This window comes from Syngnathus floridae, chromosome 21, assembly GCF_059516105.1.
Source record: "Syngnathus floridae isolate MCC-2025c chromosome 21, RoL_Sflo_1.0, whole genome shotgun sequence".
In the NCBI taxonomy this organism is placed as follows: Eukaryota; Metazoa; Chordata; class Actinopteri; order Syngnathiformes; family Syngnathidae; genus Syngnathus; species Syngnathus floridae.
In genome coordinates this window covers 4,232,485-4,247,155 of record NC_142433.1, presented here as the reverse complement: position 1 = coordinate 4,247,155, position 14,671 = coordinate 4,232,485, and the positions used below count along the sequence as shown (strand labels likewise).

The following is a 14,671-nucleotide window of genomic DNA, read 5'->3' as shown; positions in this document are numbered from 1 at the left end:
ACTCTTATTTATTTATGAAGCAGAAAGAGAATGAAATTCTCGGATGAATTCATCCTGAATTATTTAATGTAAAATGGTTAATTCCATACAAAGCCTGGGAAGATCCCTCCTCTGTTCTGATAAATACTTTATCACTGCTCCTAAATCGAAAACAGGAGAACAATGGTGGTGGTGAGGGAGGGGGCAGTTTCTTGTTGTGCTGTGTTTTAGAAAAACGTTACTTTAAGTGCTTTGAGTGCTAAACTTGACAAGTTTTTTTTTTCCCCATGTAATATTTGAAACAGATGGAACTCCATTCACACCATTTATTGCCAATGATGCCTTGCTTATTGCACTGTTTATTTCTATCATGCTTAATTTAAATTAGTTTTATGAGGCTTTTTTTATTTATTTTTTTAAACTGGTAGAGCGTTGTGTGGAATTCCCAGGATGCCAAAGTCAAAAGATGCCTAATGAAAGGGGACGCATGGCTGATTGCGGCTATATCTGGAGCTCGGCTGGAAGTGGCATCGATTTAACAATTTAGCAGCACCCTCCTCTGTGTGTTTCCATTAGTCACGGCTGAATACAATCCACTTCCCCCATTTCACTCCCTTGAAACACACACACACGCATACTTGGCCGACAAAGTACGCACCGCATTGTTTTAGTGGATTTAGAAAATTTAGGAACTGTAATATTAGTGACTCAACATTTAATTCTTGTGGCTTACAGTATTTGTGAATGTCATCTAATTTTCAGATGTTAGAATTGGATTTAAAAAAAGTTGATATTGGAGCTGCTTTATGTACATATCTATTCTTCATTCATCGATATTTTACTCGAGCTCAGTGTAACGAAGCAAAGCGTCTTTTCAGGCTTTTCCACAACTTTAGAAGGCAAACAGACAGGAGTGTTGTTGTCCTCAAATAGTAAGATGTTGTTTTGGTGAATTAGGATGTTGAGATAAAATAACTCTAAGTCAAGTAGTCTAGGTCAAATATTGAGTTATAGTGATTTAATAATCTCATGGCATGTATTTTTTTTTTTGTGATGTGTCAAACCGGAAATTATAAACAAGCACTCTTCTTACTGTCGCCACGGATCCTTTGTGCATGTTAGAGGTGATATACAACAATGTGGATTTTTGTGAAGACTCGATTGGTCACAACACTAAAATATAAATTTTACTCAATAAGTCCAGGAGGCTTTAAAAGTGTCAGTTTGATTCGGCGTCTACAAAGACGATCGAATGAGTTCGAAGGTTTGTCCTTGTGTTCTGTCGCTCACGGTTGTGTCGTTGAAACCTTTCCACGCCGTGGATGCTTTTGACTGATGGAACGGCGCGCCGTGGAAAACGCCATCCACCCACTCCCTGAGTGTGTCCACTGGCGATTCTTGCGTCCTGTCCGCTTTGGGTAGCGCCATGTTTGACGGGAAGCCGGGAGATGATGAGCTGCTCGACAGCATGCAGGGCGGATATTCGGGTTCCAAGCCGGGTTCCAGAGACACGGCGGTGTGAGCGATGGACCAGATTTTGGGTTTGTTGTCTGTTCCGTGCACATCTGGCATCGGAAAGAAAGCGTTCTGGTCTTTCGGGAAGTCTGGAGATGATCTGTCTGGCTCTGGGTTGTACGCGAGGTGAGCGTGTGGTAGGTTAGAATCGGCTTCATTGTCCTCGGGTATGAACTGCGGCTTTGGTTCACAGTCGGACGCGTCGGACTCCAGGAGGTCAAAGTCTTCCAGATCGCTCTGTAAGTCGGCAGACGTCTGATCTGAGAAGCGCAAGAATATCCAAGATTAAAAAAAAAAAAGCTGACTTGAAATCAAACGAGAATCTATTTAGGAAGCCTCACCCGGATGATCTTTATCTCCTTTAAGCGACTTCTCGGCTTCATCACTGTCTTCATCACGACCTCGGTCCTCTGAGCTTTTACAAGCTCGCGGCGACCACGTCACTTTGTTCTCCTTCTTCAGCCTCCTGCGGGCATTGGCAAACCATGTCGACACCTGAAGAAATAAAATGTCAGAAAATGAGTGATGTCACACAAACCAACTTTCTAATTTTTTTTTGCCTGAGGCCTGTGTTTCGTACTCACTTGTGTCAGGGTCATCCTGGTGATAATAGCCAGCATGATCTTCTCTCCTTTGGTTGGGTAAGGGTTCTTCTGATGCTCCTGCAGCCAGGCCTTCAAGGTTCCAGTTGTTTCTCGGGTCGCGTTTTTACGCCTTGAAGCTCCTTCTGTGGACGAGTAACTGAAAAGTTGAAGAATAATTAAGATTATGATGACTTTGGACTAAAAGACAACAATAAGTAGCCATTATAAAATACTTACCCATATCTGTCATAAGAATAATGGCCGAATGTGTAGTCATACGGATAGCAGGCTGTCTGAGAGGTCCCCATGTGCACAGATGCAGCCACACCTTTAGGCTGCAATGGTCCCTGCAATTACAGGTGACATACTCAGCATCCTTTACATTTAATCAGCGGCTACAATCTTGAATTGTCAACGTGTAACTCACCCTGGAATAGAGAGGTGCGGGGTCACCAGAGCATGTGTTATAGTAAGCTTGGCACTTTGGGTAAGGGCTGCAAACGCCGATGCTACTGCCAGAGGTGAGATGGTGACCCGGGGAGCGCAACGCGGGGTGGGATGGAGGGGATCCCGACTCCAGACAGCCAGCCAAGGGGCTTGTAGTCATAAGAAACTTCAGAAAGAATTGCAAAATCATTATTTTTATCTTTTGTGCAAATAATAAAATGTTAAGTTTAATAAAAAATTAAAAATAAACTCACCTGTGATGAAGTAGAGTAGGGGTATCCCAGTTGAGAGTAAGCCATATCTGAATTCAGATCAGAGCATTAAAAAGCTCCAAAACAAACAAAAAAAATCAACTTCAGACACTTATCCAAACCTACGTAGACATTCTGACAAATTGAGTTATAAAATCAAAAATTCTAGTTCCGTCTAGCGACTAATCCAAAGTTGGTCGCTGCCTTTTACGCACAGCAAGCAGACGTTTACGCACCACTTTCATTTTCAAAATGGCGATAATTAGTTGGGAAAAAGTAATTTCCCTCGGTGGGCAGCCCCCCCTCCTGGAGTGCTCTCTGAACCGTCGCAGCCTCAAGTGCGTCCCCGCTACCACAAGATCCGATCCACAGCGTGAGCGCATGAGTGAGAGATCAAACCAAGAAGCCCTCCCCGCGCGACGCACTTCCAATTTAAGACGCGCCTCTGTGACGTCACTCAGGACTCAGTGCGCGTCGTCCGGGGCTCACGTGAACATGAAGCCCCTCGGATAATTAATTCTCTTCATTTCAGCTCTTATTCAAGAATAAGAAACCACGCAGAAAAAAAGCCCCGGGCGTAATTAGAATGTCATCAATTCCATTTTTCCAAATAAACACACACATTGCTTTAACTCGAGATGCTTGACAGCACATTGACACGAGATGATTGATGACTACAACCTGCTATTAGCATAATCGTTTTGCCCCTGTAGTTGAGATAACTTGTCACCATGGAGAAATCTCCCTGTCATCAACTCATTCACGAGTTGGGGGGGGGTCGAGTTTCCTATGTAAGCAAATTAATCAAAGAATAAACAGCCCGCATTCCCTCGAGTAAGCACATTTACCAAGTGGATGACTTGTCATGTTTTTAATAATAAACCCTTAAACGTTGTGATCAAATTCACACTCGACTGCTTTTTACTCAATACTGTAATATGTCACAATTTAATTTATAGGGTAACATAAATTACCCTAAGAAACAATTAATTCTTGCTCAGCATCTTTTGTAGAGAACATTTAAGGAAACTTCAAAAGTATTGAATTTTGAAAAGCATGCAGGAAAATTGGTTAAAAGTAAAACGGAGCGAGGGGGATTCGAAGGGGGAAAAGGCCAAAATATTCCCAGTGCAACCAGAGTAATGCAGGAACAACAGAGCCGCATCACCAGAAAGCATCCTCGGCCCCACCGGAGGAATGAAAGGAGGCGGGGCTCGGGGGGGGCTGCATCTGTGTACCTTCCCTTGATTGACATTCCATTTGTCCCGTGAAAGGTGCTCATATAGTGAAACACGGACTAACTGTCGCCACGCTCATCTGCGCTCAAAGCTGGGGAATGAACTTATCTTCGTGCGGCGTGGTTGCACAAAACAGATGCCACTCAAAGACAATAGCAATTTGTTTTGCCGTTGACAACAAACACGAGCGACTCCTTGCTCGGGAAAACTTGCGTCCCTCTCGTCTTCATATACACAAAGCCTTTTCAAAAGCTTTACTTTTCTCGTTTTGAATATTCAATGAGCTACTTATATATTAATATACACAGTCTTTATAAATTTATGGCATTTTTCCAGTAAGTATATATATTTTTTTCTTCTTAAGCCCCTGCGTTCGTTAGACCGTGATTAGAGCTTTCTGATCGCGCTTCCCTCACATCAATCATTCATTCAAAAAAAGGCTCCACGGGTGAGAAGGACGAGGAAAACTACGTTCTTATTTTACCCTCCGCAGTTATTATGCAGGAGGTGGGACAATGGGTTTAATGATAGAAGCGTGTTAATGCGTGAGGAGAGCGGCAGCGGCGGCGTGTTGTTTGCCGGAGAGGTCCAAACAACTCCAATCGCAAGTTCCTTCAATCACAATGTGGCGCATTTGAATATTTTCCAGCTGAAAGTCTGAGCTTGATGCAATTTTAATCATTGTTTAACATGCAGATGCTTTTTGAGCCTTAGAGCAATTTTATATTTCTTCATAAATCACGCTTTCCCGATGTCATCTATATAGTAGACTTTGTGTCTCTGCTACAAAGTCACACTTTTTTTTTTTGTTTCTTCAAATAAGACGGAATCGGCTCGGGGGGCTTTGTCACTTGACCGACCACATGATGTTTCTGTGTTTGGGGGGAGTTAGACAATTTGTGGTTGAGTTTTCTTTCCCTAGAAGCTCTCAGCCACACTTGTCGGATTCTCGCTGTCAAACATTTTGATCACCATTGCAAGATGTAACAGCTTTTCAATTGTCCTAGCTCAAATAAAAAAATGGCGTCGGTGCTTCATAACTAAACCAGCAGTCGCACGTGTTAGTCCGAACAAACTGAGAATTGTCGAGTGCCAGAAGCTCAACTGGCACGAGACACATTTTAAGCATTTCATGGGAGCCGCCAACAGCAAACAATTCCCTAGAATTCAATGCCTGGATGCAAAACAGCTTGCTTCTCAGAATCCGTGACGATTTATGAGTTCACATTCTTTCATGTCGCCGCCATCGCTGTTTTTTCCGGCCTTAGAAGACCCCAACATTGACTTTACTGTGGAGGTTCTTGTCCTCCATAATGTAATTTTATATCACCAACTCTGTGTCAAACAGCAAATCTAACTTGATGTGGTCCACAAAAACAAGACCACCTCAGATATCTTCCTGCAATTCTCATCCGATAGCATCCTTATGGAAGCGACGCATCTACTGAACTCTTGAGCGGGATACTATAAATGCCCCGGCTTTTCTCATCAATGATGTAGCAAATGGGAACAGAGACAAGCTAACCCTCTTAGCCGCTGTGCGGCGTGTATGTGTGAGAAAGACGAGAAGTGAGACAGACAGAGGCAGAGAAGGGAGGTTTAGGCTACAGGCAGCTCTTAAGTGTGCGTACAGTTTGCGTTGAGCCCTGGGAGGACACTCGTATTCCTCCCATCACTTCCACTTCATTACTTCTGCAGCGGGCATACATTATTCAGCCCTCCAAGCTTCGGCCCACAGGGACCGATACAGACCATTAACAAACACTTAAATCCACCTTGAATCTTCCGATGATCCGCCGATGAGCTCGTTTTGAAGGTCAAAATGATCCCAAACTGTTTGCTTGAGTTTAAATGTCACATTTAATGGTTGTGTGATGTTTTGCAGTTTCTTACTTGCAGCAAGTCAAATATTTTTTGCAGAGTTTAAAGAACCCGTGAAGTGATTTTAGAGATTTTTTTTAAAATACTTGAGGATTATCACTGGACATGAAAAAATGATTTTGGACTGTGTGGCGCTCACTTGTGGTGAGAGTTATAAAAGTGGTTCTGCTTTGGATGAGTAGTTGTACTTAGAACTCAAGTGCCACCTTGTGGCAGTTTGCGGTAATACAACATTGTGTGTGTTCGCCTCAGGCAGGAGCAGGCTCAACTTGCAGTTCTTATTGACCGTGAGGGTGAAAAGGTCACGTTTACTTTTGTGACAACCCGAGCACCAAACAGCGCCTCCACTTGTCTCCATGCACGGATGACGTGGTTGCAGATTTCGAGAAGGACCTCCCAGGTCCGGAGCCCACCAGCGGTGCTCTTGACTATTCCTCTTTTCTCCAGTTTGTCACATTCCCCACTTTCCACCAGCGAGTGTCACATCCGAGTCTGATCACGTGCCATCAAACCCGGCAAAGTATTAATCCGCTCTCGAACCCAAGCGACCGACGAGGTTGAATGTGATCGCAGTCGATTAAGTGCCGAGTCGGCGTTCTCCCGCGAGACCAACTGGGGCAATCATTACCTCAGATTGGCCCGGTGGGAACAAGATGGCTAGTTTTCTGTGTCCACTCCAATCACATCAGTAATGGAGAGGCGGGTAAGCATCTGTGACAGTGGGAAACCGGATCTCTGCTTCCCGCCGCCCACCCTCCTTCTGTGTGTGGGTGTGGGCCTCGCAGATAAACAGTTGGCAGGTTGTCCCGTATTCCTCTGCGTGTGCATGAAACACACACACAAACACACACATGCGAGTCGCTCATTCATCTGCCCCAGTCATTTAGGCTAATAGAGCTTAATGGAGTATATTAACCCCTGTCTATCTTAGACACCCACACACACACACACATTTTTTTTTGTGTCGATGCGCATGTCTGTAACTGAGAGGGGAGAGAAAGTAACACTATGCGCCTTTTATGTGTAATTACGTTGTGATTTTTTGTGTTATTTAGTTACCGATAAGATTAGGAAGCACCCGAAATTGAGTTTCACAGATTTTTTTTTTTCTGAGAGGGCTTTGTAGTTTTCAGCCAGATGCCAGAATTTGTTTGTTTTTAAAAGTAAAAAATTCACACAGGACATTACTGTCTTTAAGTATAGAAAAAAAAAAATCCAAAGGTATTTTGCTTCATGTATAAATGTTGTAGATGAATATTGTTCCCTCCCGCCTGTCTGAAAGGAGCCAACGGTCCGAAAAACTACCGCACAAGCCCTCCCCTTCTCCCAACCTGCTTCTGGCCTCAGATTATGGTCTTGAATGGCTAGACCTCCACAAAAAAAGGATTTATCACTCCCTCCCTTTCATACTATTTGCCGTGTGTATTTCGCCTGAATATTCGCCATTGAGGTACTCGCAGCTGCGAGCTAACAAAAAAAAAGCTCAGCCTGTAAACTTGCTGCATTGTGGAACGTGTTGAATTACTCATGAGTTGTGATACTTTTGTGCTAAACGCTTAATTCCGCTAATCCCTACGGAGGAAGAGTGAAAGGCGCAAATTCCCTATGATATCTCGTCGAGGCTAAACATTTGCTCACTTATGTATACACATGAATACAGAAAGAGGACAGATTTAACCCAATGCCCCCGTTTATCCCGTAATGACATATTGGGATTCATTGCAGCTCGATTATTTTTATTTTTTTTGGCAGTGTGCAGTTTTGTTTTGGAAACTTGCTCTATATGAACTTCTGTTTATTATCTCTTCTCCTGAACCTTTTGACATTGTCTTGGACTTTTCTTCTCCTGGCCCCTGAAGGTCAACCTTTGTATAACCTATTTGGCAATCAAACAGGACCCCCCCCCTCTTCCCAACTCCAGTTTTCCCTCCGTTCCTCATCCTGCAGTCATTCTCCACCCCTGCCCGTGCTGGCCCTCTCGGCGGGGGCTATACATCCCTAACTTGTCTACATTTACCCCCTGGGTTGGATGAGCAATGAGCCCATTGCGGCGAGAGTCCCTCCTTTTAGCCCCGTGCCATTCTCCCGGAATCAGCTCATGCTCTCTGTTTTCACGACCTCTGACCTCAGGCCATGGCAACTGTGGCAGGAATGTCAGGAGTGATTGGCAGGATAAAGAAGGCAGCGCCTCTCTTCTGCACAAGCGGATTTGAGAGACTTTGAGGGGGCCAACAATGGCGGATTTGGGCTTGATTGGATCACAGATGATCTGATGACTGTCAAAAGAGCACGTCGTCTTTACATAAGCCCGATTATCTCCTCGGCGGAGAAGAGAGGAAAGGTGCCGGCGCTTCACGGCCGGGAGCTCGCTCCCATGCCGGGCGCCTCCGAAAAGGGCGCACGAGGGCTAGTCCACGAGGCCCGGAGCTCTCTCATCCACTGGGGTCCTTTAACAAATCTATTCAGGCAACGACGGGGGCCCTCGCGCACGGAGGCCATCATTGTTCTGTCCGTGACCATCCCATCAGCGGCGAGAGAAAGGAAACGAGGGAAAGATACAAACCGAGAGGGAGCCGCTGACAGAAAAGAGCAGTGGGACAGGAGAATCAAAGACAAATCCCTTCTATAATCTGCCTCTTTAATAGGGATTAGAATTCACCAAAGAGCCCATATACGAATACTAAAGCGCCAATGAAGACTTGATTCACACTGAGAGTTTGAGGGGCTCGAGCAACCCCCCGAAAAACTCCGCAGAGAACGCTCGAATCCCAGTGGCCTTTTCTCAATTCTAGTTCTTCCCAGCATGCACCGCTTCTGAAAAGTTTCCGCGCAGGTTGGATGACAAACAACTGCCATGTCGTGTGAACTTGAGGAAGTTTCTAGCAGCTCCAGCCAGGAAATGCTTATCAAATATTGGATCTGCTCATTTTTTTTAAACTGTGCCTCCTTTCATAGCACAACTTGTTTTTGGACATGCGGCGTCCAGCGATGAAAGACTCGTTTGATGTCATTTTCAGCGCCATCGTGCAAGCGCTCACTGATATCCAAGTTTGAAAGAATAACATATTGTTTGAGTTCTTGGAAGGACAGTCGCTCGATCTGGCTGGTATGAAGCGCCGGGGAAAAAAAAAAAAAGAGACTGAGAGCGGCTAATATTCTCCTCAGCGGTGCCGATGGCAGTCTGTCTGATTTGGCAGAGGAAGGCAAAATGGCCTCAAGTGCCTGGCTCCCTTCCATGTTGTTCTCACATCAATGACAGCTCTCGCTGTTGCTCGCCACAGCTAGGGTGTGCTGTTTATTGCCACTCGTGTTCTGATCCGATCGCTCATTGTGCGTGGACCGATTAGATCTGTAAAACCAACAGAAATGTCAACCTCTTTAAAATCAGATTTGGTCTTATTATTGTCTAAATAAAAACAATTAAATGCATAATTACCTCGAGGCTCTTACTACATAAATAATAATTTAATTTAAAGGCAGTTTTATAGATCACATTTTTACTCTGGATAAAAATATATTATTCATATATGTTTGATCGACTATAAAGCGATGAAATTAGTTGCTGGCAAGCGTAGAAAAATATTTCAAGACAGCATGAAGTGTTCTTGGCACAAGTTTCTTCCTGGATTATTTGATACATTTATCCAAAGATGGATAGAAAGGTGCAATCGGAGCATTTTCAGGAGATAAAATGCATATTCCGTTCTTGTTCGTTTGATCGCTGACTGGTGATGTCTTCCTTTTTGGTATTATGGCGATCAGTAAAATTGGATTTACATCACAGTTAATTGAAAACTTTGGAGTTTAATTGTGGTATGACGTGTCAGAGTGAGGGGGCAGCAGCGAGTCACATCTTCATGCAACTCATTCTAATTACTGATATGAGCACAGTATTATATATGGCTTTTTTTTATTTGTTTGTTTAGTCTTATCTGCCATTTAAATACATGCAGGTTCCCCCAATCATGAGCCACGCATGCATCCAGCTTTTATGCTCGACAGCTCTAAGACCCCCTACCTTCTTCTATCTTCCTCTCCACCCCCGCTATTGGGAGGCCCTTGAACGTCAAAAGATGAGTTGGAGTGACACACAACCCACCAGGCCTTTGCCACCCCAGGAGTTGTTTTGCCTCCCCACTGGCCGCTGGCCTTTCCCGCTTTCTGATCCATATTTCAGAGGTATTGCAGTGATGCCACCAAGAGGGGCGTAATCCAACATTAAAGCTTTAAAAAAAAAAAATAGGGGCTGGCTGGAAAGCTTGGATTTCAATTTCTGTAGTGTTTGCTGGAACTTCCAAGTGGTTGTGAATTTTAGTGTAAGTTCACTTTGTTAGAAAAGTGAAGCTAACTAAATAACAAAATATGTCAAGTTGACATTGTCATTTATTATCCGGGGTATCTAAATTACTCTTGTTGGATAAATAAGAATAAATGATGCAAACTTGCAAAACCACTATGAAAATATTTTATAAAAATTCTTTGGCTAATTTTGTACCACACTTTGATAACACACACACTCCGCTTAGTCCCCCACTTCAAATTAGACCCAAGCCATTTTTTTTTTCAATAATAAATGACTATAATGACATTTATTTAGTTTCCGAAAAATAGATTCTTTAAAGACCAATCCATATCCTATATTTACAATTTTCAAAAGAGACAGTAAGAGAGTAAAAGAACATACAGAAATGAGAGGTACAAGCAAATTGTTGACATGAAAACATCTCTTTAACAAGTATAGGCTAAACGGTAACACTCTTAACAGGTCGTCCCGTCAAAAATATCTTTGTGAAATAGTTCTCAGTTAAATAAAATTATTTTTTTGTCGTTGGTTAGTATTTTCATAATGTTGATGTTAAAGCTCGCTGTGCTCCTCTGCCATGGTGAGGTCTGTTGTGGGAAAAAAAAGAAATGTAAAAATTAATTAATTGAAAATAGACAAAAATTCAATGAAAGATAATTCTAAAAGTTTTATGCATTTATTTTTTTTCCCTTCCAAATTGCAGTAAATTAAAAAGGCTGTTGTTCAAAGCCTCTGCTCCATTCCTTCTCTCAGCGCTTTCTTTGACATGCATTGACTGCATTCACTCAGGGGAGGCTGCAGATTATTTAAATGACCCGGCTTGGAGATAACTCCGAGGCCCCCGCAGGACGCATCAGCAGCCTGCTGCCTGACGAGGCGTTAAAGTGGCCTCTCAATCACATGATTTATGTGCTCACAGCTCAGCCTCCATGGCCAGTCAGGTGTAACAGTGTTTACCCCCCCTGCTCGAGGGTTCATTTAGCACAAGACATGTGGCAAGAAATCGAGCTTGATAGCGTCATAATATGGTTTAAATCCAGGTCATTTACCTGTCAGTGATGAGCTGGAATGGAGACTTAAGGGAATCCGACCTGTGGTCGCTGTCATCATCTGTAAAACAACAAAATGTGTATGATTTTACAAATTAATGTTGGAATAATATCCCGTCGTCGTACCATCTCTTTTTGGACTAAAGCTTCCAGACGAGTCTCCGTCACTGTCGTCTTCTGTCCCCGAAGTTCCGTGTCCGGGTCGCGCGTCATGACGCGCGGGGAGCGCAGGGCCGCGCAGAGGCAGTTGTCCGGCCTGCGCTCCTCCGAGCAGCGACCTCATGTTTAATAGCGAGTTGGCGTTGATAAAAGCCGCGTTGGCCCAGTTGTGGAGTTTGCCGATTTGGCAAGTGTATATCCCATGGCCCGGGAGAAGCGCCGGGTGTCCGGCATGCGCTAAAGCCGGGTGGTGCGCGTGGGAGGCTTTGTGCGAGTTGTCCGGTGCCGTGGCGGTCTCAGCCAGGGACCAGATTTTGGGTTTGCTTTGCGGTGGTCTGTGGCACTCCTGTCTGCTGGGGGAGTGATCCACCAGTTTGACCACAGCCGCGTCCACGGAAAGCGTCCTGTTGCTCTCCGAGTTCCGTGGCTCCGTTGCGGCCTCTCTGCCAGCCACGTCCGCCTCCTTCTCCCCCTTCCTGCAGCCCTGCTCCGCTGCGGCGCGCGGCTCCTCCGGTCTTTCAATGTCGACCGTTTCCAAATCGATCTCCTCGTCTTCGTCGTCGTCGCTGCCGTTCTTGCCTTGCTCGTCCTCGTTGTCGCTGCTGAAGATGCGTCCGTCGCGGTCTTCGGCGCTGCGGCCCCACGTCACCTTGTTCTCCTTTTTTAGACGCCTGCGTGCGTTTGCAAACCACGTGGACACCTGCATCACAGAAATGCGTCTTATTAGATCAATTTGAGCGTTTTATAATTTGTGAAATTTATTTGTCCTAAAGTGGAACTTGGCCTGCTCCGTTTAAAAAAATGCATCTGTTAAAATTAAGTGTTTGGCGTTGTGTATGTGGCACATTCACTAAGAGCTCATTTTCCCCTTTCTATTTTTTTTTTCATTATAAATATTTATTTAATAACGCATAGTTTCTCCTACCTGTGTGAGCGTCATCCTCGTAATGATGGCAAGCATGATCTTCTCCCCTTTGGTGGGGTAAGGGTTTTTCTGGTGCTCCTGCAGCCAGGCCTTCAAGGTGCTGGTGGTCTCTCGTGTGGCGGTCTTGGCCCTCGACGGGTCTCCGTAAGGATACTGTCCATACGGGTAGAAACCTTGAGCGGCGTGCACAGGTAGAGAGCCTGGATGGGAACCCGGGCTGTCCTTTAACTCGTACTGGGAGCCCTGAAATTGGAAGTGACAAGTTGTTAGAGGGAAATATTCAAGTTGGGAAAATGCAGTGTGAGGATAATTTTAGATTTTAGCAACAAAAAAAAAAATGTTAGGATATTGTTGAGATTATTTTAATTGCACTGTTGCAGCTTTGATTTTTTTTGTCAATGCAATAATGCATTTTTATAATAGACAAATCGGTTTTGCGTGTGTGTGTAAGGATTTATTTTTTTCTCATCATGTCAAAACATGCAAAATTATACTTATATATTACATTGCTTTAAAATCAAGTACATTTTTAATTCAATTGTTGCAATGATAATCTTGCATTTAACCACTAAACAATTTGCTCATGTAATTCGTTTTTAATCTTGCACTGTCCACCATTACGGTAAATTAATTGCCATATGTTAAGGCAAATTGACCATGTCAGTCATGTTACGCAACAAGTCTTACCATTTGAGAGATGAGGGCGAGGTCTGGTGCTCCGCTATATGGCAGAAAGGCACTGTAGTTGGGGGCCGCCCATGGACTCCCGTACATCCCCAGCATGGAGCCGACAGCAGCGGCTGTTGCAGATGAGCTCACGCCGCTCTCGCTGCTTCCTTCCCGACTAGAAGCCGGTCGTTCACCCGCGTACACTTCATGGGCGGCGTTAAGGAACTGGGGGTACCCCAGTTGAGGGAAAGCCATGTCCAGTAAAATCTCCCCCAAAAGTCGGCAGTGGGAGGGAAAGGTGGAAAAATCTCAGATAATGGAAGAAGCTCAAAATAAAAATCTAAATCACCAGAGTCCCCCTTTTTTTGGAAAGTGTCACGCTTCCACTTGCGCGCTTCTAACAGTCCGAGTCAAAGCCCGGCTTTGGCACGTCGAGTGCGGAGTGCTGCGCGCGTTTGGCCGCAGGAGCTTTCTGGATGTGGAGCTGACTGACTGATTGGCAGCCTACTTAAGCTCCAAGCTCCTCCTATGCCCAGGGCAGGCGATTAGTGCATTGGTTAGCCCAGGTCGTGGGTGGCTTGTGCGTGTGTGCGCGCTTGTGCGCGCCCGTGCGCACTTGCGTGTGCGCTCTTTTTTTTTTTTTTTTTTTTTTAACAATATGGTCATAGAGAGGAGGACCCTGTGAAGTGTGTGCTGCCTTAGTGGTAAGAGAAATGCACCACGTGTAATTGTCACATGCATTGCTGGCGCTCATCAAATGTATCCGTTAAATACGCCAATTAAAATAAGCGTGGATGCATTTGCATGAGTGAAAAAAAAAAAAAAACAATTGGCACCTTTACGCGCGCATTTTTACGTGTGACAGATCTTGGCTCAATTTGGACACTATGTCGGTTCTCTGGCGGGCAGATGGACCGGTAGGTCATTGATATGGCCGGCCAGGTCCAAGAGGAATGTCCGTGATTATCAACGGAAGTCACTGGAGCATATTTTCAGAAGGTGGTTACCACGGATGGGTGGGATTGATGGAGATTGAAAGGATAAGATAGTCTGGCGCTCAGGAGTGGAAAATGACAGATGTTGCCTGAGAAGAAGGGGCTTTTGTTTTGAGACGAGATGCGCCGTGATTGATAACACTGCTTTGAGATACGAGTTTAAATCGTTGAGGTTCCTACATGGAAATAGCGAAAAACTCGATGGTGCTAATGAGGTAGAGCACCCGGCGCCCTGCTCGCTGGCCTGTGACCCTCCTGGTTTCCCTCCGAGGTTAACCGTGTAATTACTCCATCCCCATAAATACAGATTCATCATCATCCTGGAGCCCCCCCGATGAGCTAAGAGTGAGAGAAAGATGAGAGGGAGGGAGGGAGGGAGGCGGGAGGTCTAATGATTTCATTACTGTGCTTAAAGCCCACTCGAGCTAAGTGATGGTCCACTCGTAGCGCCATAGGGCACTTGTGCAGCTCAAAGGTGTTTTCCCTAAATGCATATCATGCATGCATCCAAATGTGTGTGTGTGTGTGAGAGAGAGAGAGCGACAGAGCGAGAGAGAAATATAAAGAGGATGCTTAATCTCCATGGCATTTTAAATGGCATTCATAGAGAGAGTGGCCCTTTCCTCATTGCCAAGGTAAATGGAGCCAGGGGACTCTCCATTTCAGCCCGATAAAA

At 44.8% G+C, this 14,671-nt stretch overlaps 2 protein-coding genes and 1 long non-coding RNA gene across 13 annotated transcripts in view; 1 reads left to right on the top strand and 2 right to left on the bottom strand.

The window, feature by feature from the left end:
* Positions 1-14,671, top strand: part of LOC148380022 (uncharacterized) — a 199,698-nt gene that overhangs the window by 137,697 nt on the left and 47,330 nt on the right. The gene's annotated exons all lie outside the window — the stretch shown is intronic.
* On the bottom strand, positions 983-3,167 carry irx4b (iroquois homeobox 4b). Its single transcript, XM_088365381.1, has 6 exons — positions 2,780-3,167; positions 2,506-2,691; positions 2,316-2,425; positions 2,079-2,235; positions 1,836-1,989; positions 983-1,754 (listed from the first exon to the last, which is right to left on the bottom strand). Exons 1-6 carry the CDS (start codon positions 2,822-2,824, stop codon positions 1,216-1,218), a joined length of 1,191 nt encoding a protein of 396 aa, XP_088221507.1. The 5' UTR covers positions 2,825-3,167; the 3' UTR covers positions 983-1,215.
* On the bottom strand, positions 10,366-13,556 carry irx1b (iroquois homeobox 1b). The gene is made up of 5 exons (XM_088365341.1): positions 13,019-13,556; positions 12,332-12,574; positions 11,374-12,106; positions 11,248-11,308; positions 10,366-10,785 (listed from the first exon to the last, which is right to left on the bottom strand). Exons 1-5 carry the CDS (start codon positions 13,253-13,255, stop codon positions 10,737-10,739), a joined length of 1,323 nt encoding a protein of 440 aa, XP_088221467.1. The 5' UTR covers positions 13,256-13,556; the 3' UTR covers positions 10,366-10,736.

Coding starts and splice junctions, on each gene's coding strand:
- irx4b (XM_088365381.1), bottom strand. CDS start 2,824: ATGGCTTACTCTCAACTGGGATACCCCTACTCTACTTCATCACAG. Junction 2,426..2,505: donor CCGCACCTCTCTATTCCAGG/GTGAGTTACACG, acceptor CTGTAATTGCAG/GGACCATTGCAGCCTAAAGG. Junction 2,236..2,315: donor TATTCTTATGACAGATATGG/GTAAGTATTTTA, acceptor TCAACTTTTCAG/TTACTCGTCCACAGAAGGAG.
- irx1b (XM_088365341.1), bottom strand. CDS start 13,255: ATGGCTTTCCCTCAACTGGGGTACCCCCAGTTCCTTAACGCCGCCCAT. Junction 12,575..13,018: donor TCGCCCTCATCTCTCAAATG/GTAAGACTTGTT, acceptor TTCCAATTTCAG/GGCTCCCAGTACGAGTTAAA. Junction 11,309..11,373: donor CTTTAGTCCAAAAAGAGATG/GTACGACGACGG, acceptor GTTGTTTTACAG/ATGATGACAGCGACCACAGG.